This window comes from Mchenga conophoros, linkage group LG2 (assembly GCF_057382185.1).
Source record: "Mchenga conophoros isolate Kocher_MC1m ecotype Shallow Benthic linkage group LG2, M_conophoros_male_GT1.1, whole genome shotgun sequence".
Lineage (NCBI taxonomy): Eukaryota > Metazoa > Chordata > Actinopteri > Cichliformes > Cichlidae > Mchenga > Mchenga conophoros.
The window spans coordinates 4,121,319-4,135,615 of record NC_140527.1 but is presented as its reverse complement, the minus strand read 5'-3'; the positions used below and the strand labels follow the sequence as shown (position 1 = coordinate 4,135,615).

The 14,297-nt window shown below is 39.4% G+C and overlaps 1 protein-coding gene across 1 annotated transcript in view; it reads left to right on the top strand.

Annotated features, from left to right (window-relative positions):
- slit3 (slit homolog 3 (Drosophila)) overlaps positions 1 to 14,297 on the top strand; it is a 247,638-nt gene that overhangs the window by 16,470 nt on the left and 216,871 nt on the right. The window contains exons 3-4 of the mRNA XM_085283729.1: positions 4,537 to 4,608; positions 8,044 to 8,115. Coding sequence (XP_085139855.1) covers positions 4,537 to 4,608; positions 8,044 to 8,115 — 144 coding nt within the window. The remainder of the gene's footprint in view (positions 1 to 4,536; positions 4,609 to 8,043; positions 8,116 to 14,297) is intronic.

The window sequence follows — 14,297 nt, the reverse complement described above, 5'->3', positions numbered from 1 at the left end:
CCCATGCGAGAACAGAGCAGGTAATTGTCTAGTGAACTTAGAGCGGGCCATTGGGAATTATGCATCCTGACTTCTGTATACTCTACCCAGGCAGCTGCTTGCTTAAACTAACCTAAATTTTTCTAGCAGAATCCTCTGAAGCTGACTATCTCCTCATATGTGCTGCATGCGAGGAACCAGCACTTCCAGATAGTTGCCATCATTAAGTCACTTTACTTTTTCCTTCTTAGGTACTAAGTTGGCTAATATTAAGTTGAATCTACCAGATACAGTACCATCAGGTCTTTTAATCTGTCCTCTCTTTAATACCTAATTGTGACTTGTATTTGTTTCTTTACAAGGAATCCCATTAACAAAAAAGTTCCATGCTGTAGCAATTAAGCAAATGGTATATTTACCTAATGGGCCCGTATATGGCTATAGGGGGAAACAAGTCTCTATAAAATAAAGTTTCCCATCCTAATGAGGGCATTTAGAACAAGAGAGCATGCAAGTGTACTATCCAAGGAGTTGGATTTTGCAATTACTGGATATTTACAAGGTTAAATAATAGAGTAATGGTGAGCTGACATGCCAGCAACAAGCAGCACGACTTCCATTTACTATACAAGCAGCACAACAGCGAGATGTTGACCTGGTACGGATACGACGATGGGAAACTAAGTAAAGCAACTCATACTGAAAGAGTTAGTCACTGTTCCTATGAAAAAAAGAGAGATTTCAAATTAGACTCTCAAGTCTTTCTGAATAATGCTGGGGAACGATGACTTTTGCAATTCTGGGAAAACCAAAGCTGAAATTTCAAAGCAGTAGCATGATTGCTTAGAGATGTGCAAACAGGCGAATTTGAATCATATCTATTAAACTGAAGCACAAAAAGTGCTTCAGAAATACTGCTGGTCTTAAAACAATACTCACTCATATGTAACAGAAGTTTTTTGTTATGTACACACTGACTAAAAACAAGATTGCCTGTAGAGCATTAGGGGTGTGCAGCCTGAACCAATTTCATGTGCATCACTGGAGATTTCAACCGTTCTGATATTTTATCTGTTCAGAAATGATCTTGTTTCTGGGGCAGGAAAAAAAAGGAAGCTAAATCACTCTGGCCACCATTACAATTACCAAACACTGAGCAGGTCCTTGTTGGGAAACGTATGAAAATCTTTAAAGTATAAAGTGTATATATTGTATTTTTTACCTTTCTGGCTTATCATATCTGAATAACTACACTTAGTTGAGATTGACTGCTCACGTTCTCTCAGCTGTCCTAATTAAGTTCAAGGGCTCCCTCACTCCTTTTCCATAAGCGACTAAAATCAGTGTGTATGTGAGAACTTTAATAACTATAATCACCGCTGGCTGCATGCAGCTTCCCTCCACACTCTGTTTTAACCAAACCAGCAGATAAAAATACACTCCCAGTACAAATCCGCTAAGGAATGGAAACGAGTTGCTACATGTGAGTGTTTGCGCTTGTATTGGCATCTGTTTATTCATATTCCTAAATATAGGACCAAAGTGGAGTTTGGAACGTATGTCAGTCACTGGGTCAGGATTCATCTGTGCTTGAGTTTTTTAGGTAAAAAACAGAAAAATTAAAAATGTAAGTGTTTGCATTCTGCATGCATGAAACACTGTGAGAAGGACCCACAGAAAAAGGCAGTGTATATGTGTGTGAGCTGAGTGTGGCAAGCCAGCAAGTCGTTTCATGTGGTTTGTGATAAACTGCTGTGACATTTCTCTTCTCTAAATCTCTGAAAGAAATTGGGAGGAGACGGCGTGGGAAAGAGGAGATGGTCGGGAGAAAGCGCACTTTCAGAGACATACATATTCTAGTATTTTGGATCCTACAGCACACATGGTCACCAAAAATTGTCTTATCTTTGCTTTAATAGGTAACGCTGTTATATACCAGAACTCTATCTCATTCATTCTCTCTCATAGACAAACATAAGTGCCTAGTTCTGAGAGTCCAGTCATTTCAGCCATATGTGCCTCCTATGGGAGAACTTGTTTAAAGCCGCTAACATTTTTCCCAGGCTAGGTTACAGAAAAAAACAGTATAACTCCTAAATACCCCTGCTTACATCTGAGCTGTAATTACTGATAATTTGTCCTGCAGAATGACTTGTCTGCCCTCATGTAATCTCACTTCTGTTTAAAAACATCCAAACAGCTAAGCGATCTGGTTTTGCATTTGCACCACCAAAGACCACGGGGTGCGTAAAATGAAAATCTCGTAATTAGACTGATTTGTGACGCTTCAAACCTTCCAAATCAATCGATCACACGGCGAGCTGTTTTCTGTTCAGGCGAAAACATCGAATTTGATTCAGGGGTTTGGATATTCTTTAAATTTGCACAACACAGCTTGCCTCTGCATGCACGCTACGTGAACAACACTTAGCCTAATATCTTTGGCAACCTCACTTTGCAAGATTTCTTCCAGATTGTGGCGAAATTGAGTAATTCCAAACAAATTTAGATGTAGGTGAAAACTTGTACTTGATATTGAACGCTTGGCCGGGGAAATTCAGTGCGGTTTCACCCATTGTGTGTGTAAATAATAAGTGAAGTTAATATCCCCTGAAGTATTTGCTTATTTCCTTCAGAGGCCGAGTTCTCGCAGTTTGCTGTAAGGTAGCGTGACATCATTGTTCTTTTTATAACCGTTGACTGAAGTTAGAGTTATTAGACACTCCAGTCCCCACACACATGAATTCAATTCTTGTTTGCTCTCTTTCCCCCCCATCTTTCTCCAATGTCTCTGTGGATGACTAATGCTTGATACAGACCAATATAAAAACAATACCTCATCTGAGCGATATGCCAGCATTGACTCCCCGCACCATGTGTTTGGCTTAACATCCACAGCCTTTCTAAACTTCATTCAATAAATCAGCGTGCGGTTGATCTCTCATTTGGACAAATAAAAACTTTGATAGTTATTCAGAGTTATGCCTTGATTTAGCTTTCCCTGGAGTACACAGGAAATGCTTTTCTATAAGGACAGGAACAAAAAAAAAACAAACGCTGCTATGCTGGAATGAACATGCTGGATTAATCTTGGCTTGATTGTAAATTATGATTGATGCCGGAGTCAGAAATGTGCACATGCTTATGTGTGTGTTTGGGAATTCTTGCTACCAGTGCATAACTCCCTACCTGCGTTAAACGATTCCACACATACCTTATCGTATGTGTTTGGGGTGTTTCTGTTTAGAAACTGATTCAGAATGCTCAAAAGCTGGAGCTATTTTTTATTTATTTCAGTTAACAGCAAATATTACTGATGATTTTTTTGAAAAACATTTTTATAAAGCAAAAAATGCTCCCTGTAATCAAGAGTTATTTTTCCTGGAAAATGTTTCGTTATACAAAATGAACAATATTGTGAGAATAAGCCAATTACCATCACTCGGTGCGCCAGTTCTTTGAAAGTGTTTCAAGATGCTCTGACTTTTTTATTTATATGTTTACATACTTTATATATATGAATGTGCGAGCGCGTTTGTCTGAGCTTGTTATCTTTCATCCAAGTCCAACATATCTGTGTGTCTCTGTGTAGAGTCAGTATGACAGGCCATGGATTAATGCCTGGATATGTAAACGTTTTGTTTGAAAGAATATTTAAAGAAGAGGCGTGCCAAAACAATTCAAAGTCCACATGTTAGGCCAGACAGGACTCTTTTTGAGATGACTTGTCTCTCACTTGATCCAGCTTGTCATTCTGCATCTTGCTGTTTATATCTGGCTTGTATCTTCCTTTCACTTTTCTCCACCTTTGCTTTTCAATGTTTTCTTTTCTTCCTCACATCATCCACTTTTTTCCCCCCTTCAGCTTCTTCCTCCCTGTCTTCCTCTCAGGACATGTCACTCCTAACATCCTCAGACAGAAAATATAAACACACATATCAGTTGAGATGTTTTCTCTCCATTTCTCTATCCCATCTGGAAAACCTTAGTTTGCCCCCAAAACATGACAACACTGAGAAAGCAATGAAGGGGAGATATGGGTTACACTGAGAGCACCGCAGAAATGACTGAAGCGAAATGGAGAAGATATCAACGGAAGAATGAGAAAGAGATGGTTTGTTAATTGTTTCTTTTGGAGTGGTAGGTTGTAACATTTGTGAAATACTTTGTGTCACAAAATGTTTGTTTCGTGCCAGATTCATGTGTTCAGTGCACTGATTGCTTGTTTATGTAACCGCTTTTTTAAAAGTGCAAGTGTCTCTCGAGTTGTTTGCACTGGCCAGAAAAACACATTTATCTGCTGTTTCTGGCTGGAGATGGACATTCCCAATTCCACGAGTGCCTCACAATTTGATATTTAAATTGAATCATTTTGAAGACAGACCGAATGAAACTGTGTAAAGTTACTGACGTAAAGATCGGCACTTGGGACTTTTCCTGCCTTGTCGTGATCACAAAGAGTCACAGAGTATATTTGCGTGTCTTGCTTTTGCATTTTTAAAGTTACAAAAATAACTACAACATATTTTCTTTCTGTTTCATTGCCTGTCACCACAGTCATCTTGAGGACAACCAAATCACTGTTATCGAGAGAGGAGCCTTTCAAGACCTAAGACTGCTTGAGAGACTGTAAGTATGCCATTATACACAGCTTCCTATAGTGCATATGTGAAAAGAGGTACCATACTGCGAGGTGAAATAGGTCTTTTATGCATGCAAAGAGCTCCATAATAATAATGTGATCTGTCACAAAACTTTTTTGCTGTTTTTCCACTTTGACAAAATTGTACACACCTTTGATTTTCTGCTCCTTACTTGCTGTTCTGTGCAGCATATTCACTGACAGAGATTTCAACTGATTGATATCCAAGTCCACTTCACACACTACCTAGGAATGTGTGTATCTGTCAACTCACACCAAGGCTTTAGGAAACAGAATCAGGGTGTTAGTGTACAACACAACACTTCCCACACATACACACCTGCATGTTTATGAGTCCTGGTTAGAGTGATGATGGGAAGACAGGTTCCAGAAAGAGGATTCCTTTATGTGAGACAAAAACCGAATGACACAATGTGAGTGTTAGAGGTTTTTTAGGAGTGGCATCCTCATAAAAAAATATTGTGTACAGCATTTCTAAACCCAAGAACGGGCTTTGTAATGAATGTTGAATTCATAAGCTGAATATTTCTTCATTCAATTTATTTCACCATTGATGCAATTTTATCTGAACACTGTAAATTTGTCATTATCTTCTTTCAAATTGCTTTTGCAGTCTGAAAAAGAATGCCACAACATTATTTATTTTGATTAACAAATGTGGGTCTGTTGTAAAATCATTCATGAGAGTAAGAATGGGAAGGAATTTACTTCACACATGGATGGTATTTTTCAGTATACATGCTGCAGAGTGGAGAAGAGAGATAAAACCATTAGATCACTGCAGCTGTCAGCAGAGCTCTCCTAAAATCCAGATATGCTGAGCGACAGAGACGTGTATATCTTCCCTCTAAATGGAGATCACACATATGATGTGAAAGCAGAAGGTCACTGCCCACTTTAATGTTAAAAGGCTCTTTAATGCAGTGTGTCAGGAAGGGTGAGAGGTTACAGAAGAGGGGGAGGGAGGATGTTGGGAGTCTTAACAGTTGTTTGCCAGAACTCACATAGACAGCATTTCAGTTATTCGAGACATTTCAACAAATGTTCTTATGCCATTTTAGCCCATTTAATAAATCAGAAATTAAATATCTATGCTTGTTTGAGGATGACATTTGTTCTCCAAAATGAATCTTTCTAAAGAGGGGAAAAACTGCTGCAGTAGATTAACGGTAATAACAAGGGCCTGCATTTTTTACTTTACTGATAGTAAAATGGTTTTTAAAATGCTTTCTTGACAGGGTCTCTGATGTTGTGTCTGCCAGGGTGAAAGGTCAGGGGTGAGAGGCCCTGACGCTGAGTCCATGTGATTTATGGAGTCACAATGTGAAAAACATGGGGCTTATTTTGTCATCCCCTTGGGTCAGAGCATTCAGAAAGTCTGAAATGCCAGAATTCATAGCCATTTGTGCTTTACTCAGTTATAAATGAAGGATATTTTGCAAAATAAACGGCATTTGTTAAGAGGTGTCTTTTCAAATTATTTCTTTTGTTCTTTATTTGAGAATAAAGCCCTGCTCATTATGATTAGTAAGGTTTAGTCTCCAAACTCTTTCATTTTTTCTGTGATTCTGAGTAATAGGAATAATTTGCCAAAATATGAATGCCACAGACATGTGGTTTGGTGTCATTTCAAAGGTTCTAAGTAGGAAGAAAACCTCATCATTAATGCTTAAAAATACACAAAGAATTATTCTCTTGAAACTATATCTGTGCTCTGAGCAAATGTCCTTTAATGACTCGTAGCTGTAATAGTAGCTGTGCTGTACTCACATACTAGCAGGTATTTTCTCCCTTATTTATTTCAGGTGGTGTGCATCTCAATTATTCTTTCCATTGGTGTACACAGGAGTGAAAGCCACTATCTTATTATCATTATCACAGGGTTAAAAGGTTGGTGTCTGTGTCTTCTCCAGCACAGATCCTACTTTGTGACCCTGCGACCCTCCACCCTTCTTTTCTTTCCCCTTTCCCTTCCACGCCTCGTTTCTCAGTGTAATGCTTTGGTAGCCTGATAACACTTTCACTCCCTCAGCTTTCACTGTCTTCGTTATCTCTACTTTAGCCAACCCCACCTTTCGTTGCACACATGCATACACAAGGAAACATCTTTTATCCTAAAACGCCTCGTTCTGCTGCTGTCTTTCTGTTCATCAACCTGAATTTTTCCACTCTTTTCTTTTTGGCCTTTGTAATTTAAAGTCATGTGTTTATCTAATTTTCCAATGAAAATACTAAGATAAGGAATGCTATTTTGCATATAAAGTGTGACTAAAAAGATTTTCATCCCACAATAGTTGAGAAGACGCATCAGAGAGTTTTGCAAAAGATTGCCGAGAATATAAAACCATCCACAGGTGGCAATAATCAAACATATGAGCAACGATGTGGTTAAAATTGGAATGTAAAAACATTCTGTATGCGAGAGCAACACTTATAGATTGTCATAATTATGTGGGTGCCTTTAACTTGTTTTTATTACTTGTTATTACTTTTCCCGGGGTCATAACTCTCTGTGGAGGTAAATGTTTCTGTGTAAATGCACATGTTCAAGTCTTTGGTCACATTTATTATATTTTAAACAAATATGTATAGCGTTTTAATTACCTTGTGGTTGCATCCCGGTGTTTAATATGAGGTGCCAGACACGATAAAAATGAATAAAATGCTAGGATTTCTTTCCCCTCTTGCCTCCCCACTCTTTGTTGCGGTCATGTTTTTGTTTTTTTCAGAGGCAAACATATTTGTCTCATTTTCTTTGCATTCCCTCGCATCCATTCCGATGGATGAGTTTTGGCAATCCCACTCCAGAAATATTATAACATCTGTGAGTCCTTATATTGAGAAAATGACTGTTATTTCTCTTACTGATAAATTCAAAAACTGCAGCTAAAAAGTAGCCAGAAATGCACAGGAGGAATTGACGGTACTGAACAGGCCAGTCACAATAGTGCAGGACACAAAGGTTTGTAGGATTTCAGAGCAGTTTGCAGTTCTGACGTACCCACCTAGCATAGATTTAACACAGCGGTATAAATCCTCTGTAAGTTTGTAACTTTATGTTAAAACATGCTTGTAGCCCAAAATTGGTCCATCTCACACTATCAGGTTAAAGCATATGCAGTGAGGATATATTGCTAATGCACTTTAAGGAGTGTAGAAACTGATGTCCTGTATACACAAACCATAGTGTGATAACCTCTAGGCCATGATCACAGGAAGTCAGAGGCTTTTCCATGAGTTTAAACTTGCTGACCTTTAAGGTCATTCAGTCAGCTGTGTGGTGATTGTTCAGTCAACACAAAAGCGCGGATGCGACTGATTTATTAGAAGATGTTTTTGCCCTTTTTCTCTTCCCAACGACATGTTTTCCTTCATTTTCCTTCTTCTATTTCTCCCTGCAGTCGTCTGAACAGAAACAAGCTCCAGTTTCTTCCAGAGCTTCTCTTCCAGTCCAATCCCAAACTAGGACGACTGTGAGTACACTTTGATTTTCTTTTTTTTTCATCTTCTCTCCATTCATGATCTCTCTCTGACTCTCCTCCGTCATTCCGTTTCCCCTTTTGTGCCGCTTTTGATGTGTTACGTGATCCGTTTGAAAACACGACCATGGTGTCAGAGGTTTTATCCTGGTTGAGGGTTCAGGTCTCGCGCCAGGTGACACAGTGCCGCTCTGTGCTCCTGTCGAGAGTTGAAAAAGGCAGTGAGTGTCAGATGTGTGCGTTTGTGTGAGTATGCTTGATTTTAAGAGGTGAAAGTGTGCCTGCAGTGAATGTTTTGCTTGGACTCGTGTGGAATTTTTATTCAGGAATATTGAGTTTTCCCAGAGTGTAAGAGTGTAAGAGCAGGTCATACTGATGCAGCAAAGCCTCCCACTTGTCCTCCTCCTCTCTCGTTTTCATCTCACATTCCCAGACATACTCTCTCTCTTTGTTTTAGTCCCATTGGTGCATCCATGCTGCCTCCCCATCTGTGCTCTTTCTTTCCACTCAGGTTGTCAGGTTCTCTATTTGTTTTATCCTCAGAGAGGATAGTCAGCTTAGGTTGAAGGTTGAAACACCTTCTAAACTTTATAGCTGTTTACATTGGGCTTCTTTCAAGAGAACTTGGAGTTAGAGTGTGTGTGTGTGTGGGTGCATGCCTGAATTTAATTGTGTGTATAAGTATTATTGGGTGCGTCTATAAGTTTGTACACCCTACTGGATATTTATTTGTGTTACATGTGTCATATCGATGCTGCGTTTCAACATATCAAGTTTATGTGTGTTCAGCATGTGTGTGCATGCCTATGGTGAGAGGTGTTAGGATAACAAATACCAGCGCTAGGACATTAACCCTTTACAGCCGATCGGAGCGGGCACGCTCCATTTTGCGTAACTATTTTTAAATCCCGGTAGCTCTGCAACCACGTAAGCTAGCGCAATAATTTGTTTTGCATATGAAACCGGAGGAGTTGTACTTACATCTTATGCCATCAGCTTGTCCTAGGTCACAGTTTCCTTCCACATATAGCTTTGCAAAAACTGCATAAAAATCACTTGCAGCAACAAAAACATAATATTCCAGAAACACGCTTCGCCGATCCGATCAGCTGTTTGTAACACTTCCTACGTCCATCAGCGCGAACTATCACATGACCGCATGACCTGCCCGAAACCGGAAGTGACGTCATTTTGCGGAAATGTAGTTTTTTTACGATCGGGGCCTTATGAGCCTATACTTGTGTTTTAAAAAGTTATGTTTGAGTTTATGACTTTCTGTGTCGTTTCTGGGATGCTTAGCACTCATATTGCACTGCTGGAAATAGTTTATTTTGATGCATATGCTGTTATTTTGCAAATTTGCACTATAATATTTATTTTCGTTTTTCCTGCAGTGTATAAAAATTGGTGTATTTCAAAAATAAAACTATGAAGACACTCAAAATAAATTTCCTGTGGTGGGAAACTATTTTGTGCAACTTTTTTGTATTTACAGTTTTGAGGGATGAGCCTCTTAAATTTCTCTAACTAGAAATATATGTTAAAAAAACAAAAACGATTTTCAATTTTTTTGTAGTTTATTGCACTTTTTTGCAATTTATGTAATTACTATGCACGTAATGCAGACATATTATTAAAGTTTGGGCTATAATGGTTGTATTGATGTATAGCAACTTGAAATGCTCCCAAAAATGGCTCCTCAGCATGTAAAAATATAATATAAACTCTGGCGGACTTGGTTCTATGGTAGGTCTTAAAGGGTTAATCTTCTCACTTCTCTCATTCTCTTTTATAATGTTTCCATGAGGCAGAACCCATTGGAAGCTACTGTAACAGTTCCTTGTTCAAAAGATTCTTGTTCCATGTTTTTTCACCTTTTTGAAGTGTAGGTTGACCAAAAAGCAGAAATTAAAGGAATACTCCGGTTACTCCACAATTACAAATTCGCTGGCGAGAACTAACATGTTGATTGAAAGGTTTTGAGCTCCCTCCTTCACGGAGAATGACAGCTATAGTCAGCTTAGGTTTGCAACACTTAAAGCGGATTTGAGCAGCGAGCCAGAGCCATTCCAGTGTCACAACATCAACATGTCCAAAGAAATGTCAAAAATTTGATTTTTTTTTTCCACAAAATAAATTAAATGTACTTTTCCAGTGCATATATTCACATCCTCATACTTCCAAAGCTTTGCTGAAAGTATTTTGGGCTGGCACTGGAGAAGTGGATTGTGTTGCAGGAAAGTTTCTGTGGACATTTTATGACATTTTGATTTGTTGGTCCACTGTTCAAACCCTTTCTTCCATAACTGCTGTGACTCAAAGAAATGTTACAAGCTTTTGCAGCAACCTATCAACCTACAGGCAGCAACTATTTAATACTCAAAAATGGATTCCTGAAAGTTGAGCTTTATAAGGAGATTGACTTGCTGTTTACAATCTGAAAGACTGGAATAAACATTACGTGCACAGTACATCATGCCTTTTGTCCACTGCAGGCTTCTGCCACTGTTAACACAGGTATTAATTAATATACTGCTATCAGCTTAAATCAATGCTTATTTATCAGTAGAACGTTTGTTCTGTACTACCTTTTTCAGAATAAAAGTGATTTATAATGTTGTCAGTTTCAGTTTTCCTCCTTAGTTTCTCACCGTGATATATTTTGTTGGACGGACATATTTTGTGTTTCATATTTTTGTGGTGATGTGTGATATATTGCTGAGGCAGAGTAGACTGCTAAATTGTCATCTACGTCAGCTGTGGCTTCCAGGATCACACACAGTTAAAAGTCCTCATAAACGCCAGGGACACACACAGTGACAGATGCAAATGGAGACGAATACAAATATTCCATCACACGCACATTTTCACATGGCATTTTTTTCAAACCTTTTCCCTTCTTCTTTGTGAATGACAGCCTTATTTCCTCCACCTCCTGGCTTACAACTGTATAAAACCCCTAATTGCTCTCGAAAGCTATTATTTATCACCGGTCGAATATGGATCCCTATAGAGCTCTCAGACAACTCAGGAGAGTGGAAAGGGTGAACGTGTTCCAAACTTAACATTATAAATCTCATGTTCTTTATGTCCCTACTTTGCCATCAGCGCAATCTAAATTACAGTGTCTGGAGTTTCCTCCGGCACTTTTTTTCTTTCCACTTTTCCTCTTTTTTTAGTGCTTTTTCTCCCATCCTCGCTGTGTTTTCTAAGGAAGTGGTGGTAATGTAAGCACCAAGGTATGTAGAAGAGAGCGTGTGTATAAGAGGGAAGGGCAAAAAGAGGAAGAAATGTAGGTAGAATTATGGGATAGAGAGAAAGTCAGATGGTGGGAGACTTGCAGAGAGAGTAACAGCAGGAGAGTAAGGAGGAGGAGACAAGGAGGTTTGCTGGTGGCTTTCTGGTTTGGGTTCGTAACCTTCCTCTCTGTCAGCCTTGGTTAGATATTAAATGATGGCAGTGTGATAGGAATTACCTCTTAACCCTCCTATTAAAGCTCTGTGGTCTGAGGTTTGGAAAAGGGAGGAGTTGGAAGGAGCTGGACTAGCATTAAGTGAAAATAGCCATGGGTTAGACGTTTCACTCTTGAGGAGGGTGCAGGGGTTCGGATAAGAGGTATCAGACTGGATAATAGTTTTTAGTCTAGTCTTTAATCCTGCAGGACTATGAATCAATCAAAGAGGTTGTCTCTTAATGGAAACTTTTCTAATTTAGCCTTAAGTGCTGTTGCTGAGTGCCTGACAAAGACTAATGGACAACACATATAACGGAGGTCATGAGAAAGGAGGGAGATGGATGGATGAAGGGATGCTGGTGGAAGATAAAGGTTTCTTGTAGATGGATGAAGGAAGCGGAGTCTGTGGTCCCTCTAGGTGCTTGGTAGGGGGGAGAGAAAACATAAATGGGAAGGTTGAGATGGATCGTGGACTGGAGTCTGTGGGTTTCAGTGTGTGCAGTCTGTGGTCGTTTCCCCCCACAGTTTGCAGAGACTGCGGTCTCACAGCACATGCACACAGACACACACGGTTGCACATAGTAAGCTCGAGCTCTGAGTAAAATACATTTGCGAAGAGTGTAATGAATTTTTGGTTTGAAATATAACGTATTGACGATATCTCAAATGGAAAAATGAAAGCTACTGGTTACAGGGCTTTTGTGCCTCATGCACATTGCACTGAGTCAGGGAGGTTTGCTTTGTTAAGTGACTTGATGGCTGTTGGTCTCCTGTCTAATAATGCTGACCCAGACTGAGCCTCATCCTGTTATCTTCGCTTTCTCCTCTGGGAGTTTGTGTGTGTGGCTGCATGCTTGTTTAGCGCATAAAAAGGACTTGAATTAGCTCTGGCTCACAGCCCATGTTACTCATGAAGCAACAGGATCCCACCCCCCCCTGCCATTTAAGCAGCTCAGGTTACGCTTGATTGGTTTGCATAAGGCAGAAGATGAAAAATGAGAGTAATGTTATACTAAAGAGATATTTCCCGTTTTCTTCATGAATAAATCCCTAGAGCTTCAGATGCTGAGTATTTCACAGTGTTGAAGGTGATCTTTGACCATGTTTCAACACTTATGGACTGTGAAATACTGTAGAAGCTTTGCAAATTTTAATGTAGCTCCTGCCATATAATGGATATTACAGAGTTAGTCAGCAGACTATAAATCTCTTCTGCTTGTGCTATTTCTAAACAGTATTTTTGGACACAGTGTGGCAAAGCTAAAGTACATAAATTACATCACTTTATCACATAAGCAACCAGAAAAGATGTGCTTTAAAATGAATGTTCACTGCAAATTTACAAAGACAAGATTGTATTAAATTTGTGTCTGCAATAAAACAAAAATGAATCAAGCAAGAAATAAACTAAAGGTTTTGCTGGGGATAGAATCTAGCTGTCAGATTATAGTTGGTTAGCATGCGTCAACATGAAGCTTGTAATGATTATCTTTCATTCCAGTGTTATAGATTGTTTGCATTTGTTTACGATACACCTAAACAAAAACAGATAAATATAGTAACACACTACACATCCAAGTAAAATCCCAGCTGCAGTGTTAAGCAGCTTCATTCTGCTCTCTGCTGACGGAGCACTGCTGCTGGGCTCCGTCATTCTCCTTACTGCACCCCATAAACTGCATTACAGCAGGATATCAGCAGCCAAACATTCAGACTAAAAGGATCTTTTGGAGGCTTAATAGAAAGAAGGAAATTTAGTTTATGTCCAGAGGGAGGCCGGTAAGGAATTTTATCCAATCCACTTGTCCTTCAGAATGCTTCATCCCTACATGTTCACTGGGTGTTTACCAATTTGCATTACAAAAATACCTATAAAGGTTTAGCTAAACAAGAGGGGGGAAACCAGAGCTGTGGAAGAGTAAAATTCAATGAAGCAAGGTTAAAAGAGAGAAAAATCGCCCGGATGACTCTAATGATCAACAAATCATGGCATGGAAGGTTCCCACTTTAAATCCCTGCACTGATGACTGGATGGTAATGAGATATTTTCTTCAGCACCATTAGGTTACTCTTGTGTGAAGCAGTTTATCTCCAAATGCTTCAGTGATTCTCCCAGATGTGAAAGTGTGGTCTTAACTCTCCACAGTTACTGTAAATACAATATACGAGTTAAGCCAGGGGAAAAGACGCTGCAGAGAGAGAAGAATGAGAATGGGAGGGAAGGCTGGAAAGATCAGGGGTCATTCGAGATGTCTTTTCCTCCTAATTAAGTTAATGGAGAAAGACGAGGAGCCTGCCTTTAATCTTGGCTAATTGTCCATTTAGAGGCGACTGCCATAGTTTACCTGCTGGAATGTTAGGTTAGTGTTACAGGAAGTGGATGAACTTTGTGTGTCCAGTGATTGGTTACGACAGACTGGGCCTCACTGGTGATTGGTTGGAACGATTTGGAAGGGTGAGAGGTGAATATAAACAGTCTGTACTTACATGTGTCTCCTCTTTTTGGTTATTATCTCGTTCACTTATTGACTTTATTCCTCTTTCTTTTTTTGTGTGCTCTGTTGCTGTTAGGGTTAGGGTTAGAAATACTGCCCTGCACAAACTGAACAAACAGCTTTGATGTTTCTTTTGCTCTCTGGGAGTATAAGATTGTTTTGGTGTCACTAGGCTCCAGGCCTTTTGTTTGGTTTTCACGCCACTGTGTGCTGGTGAGAAACAAATA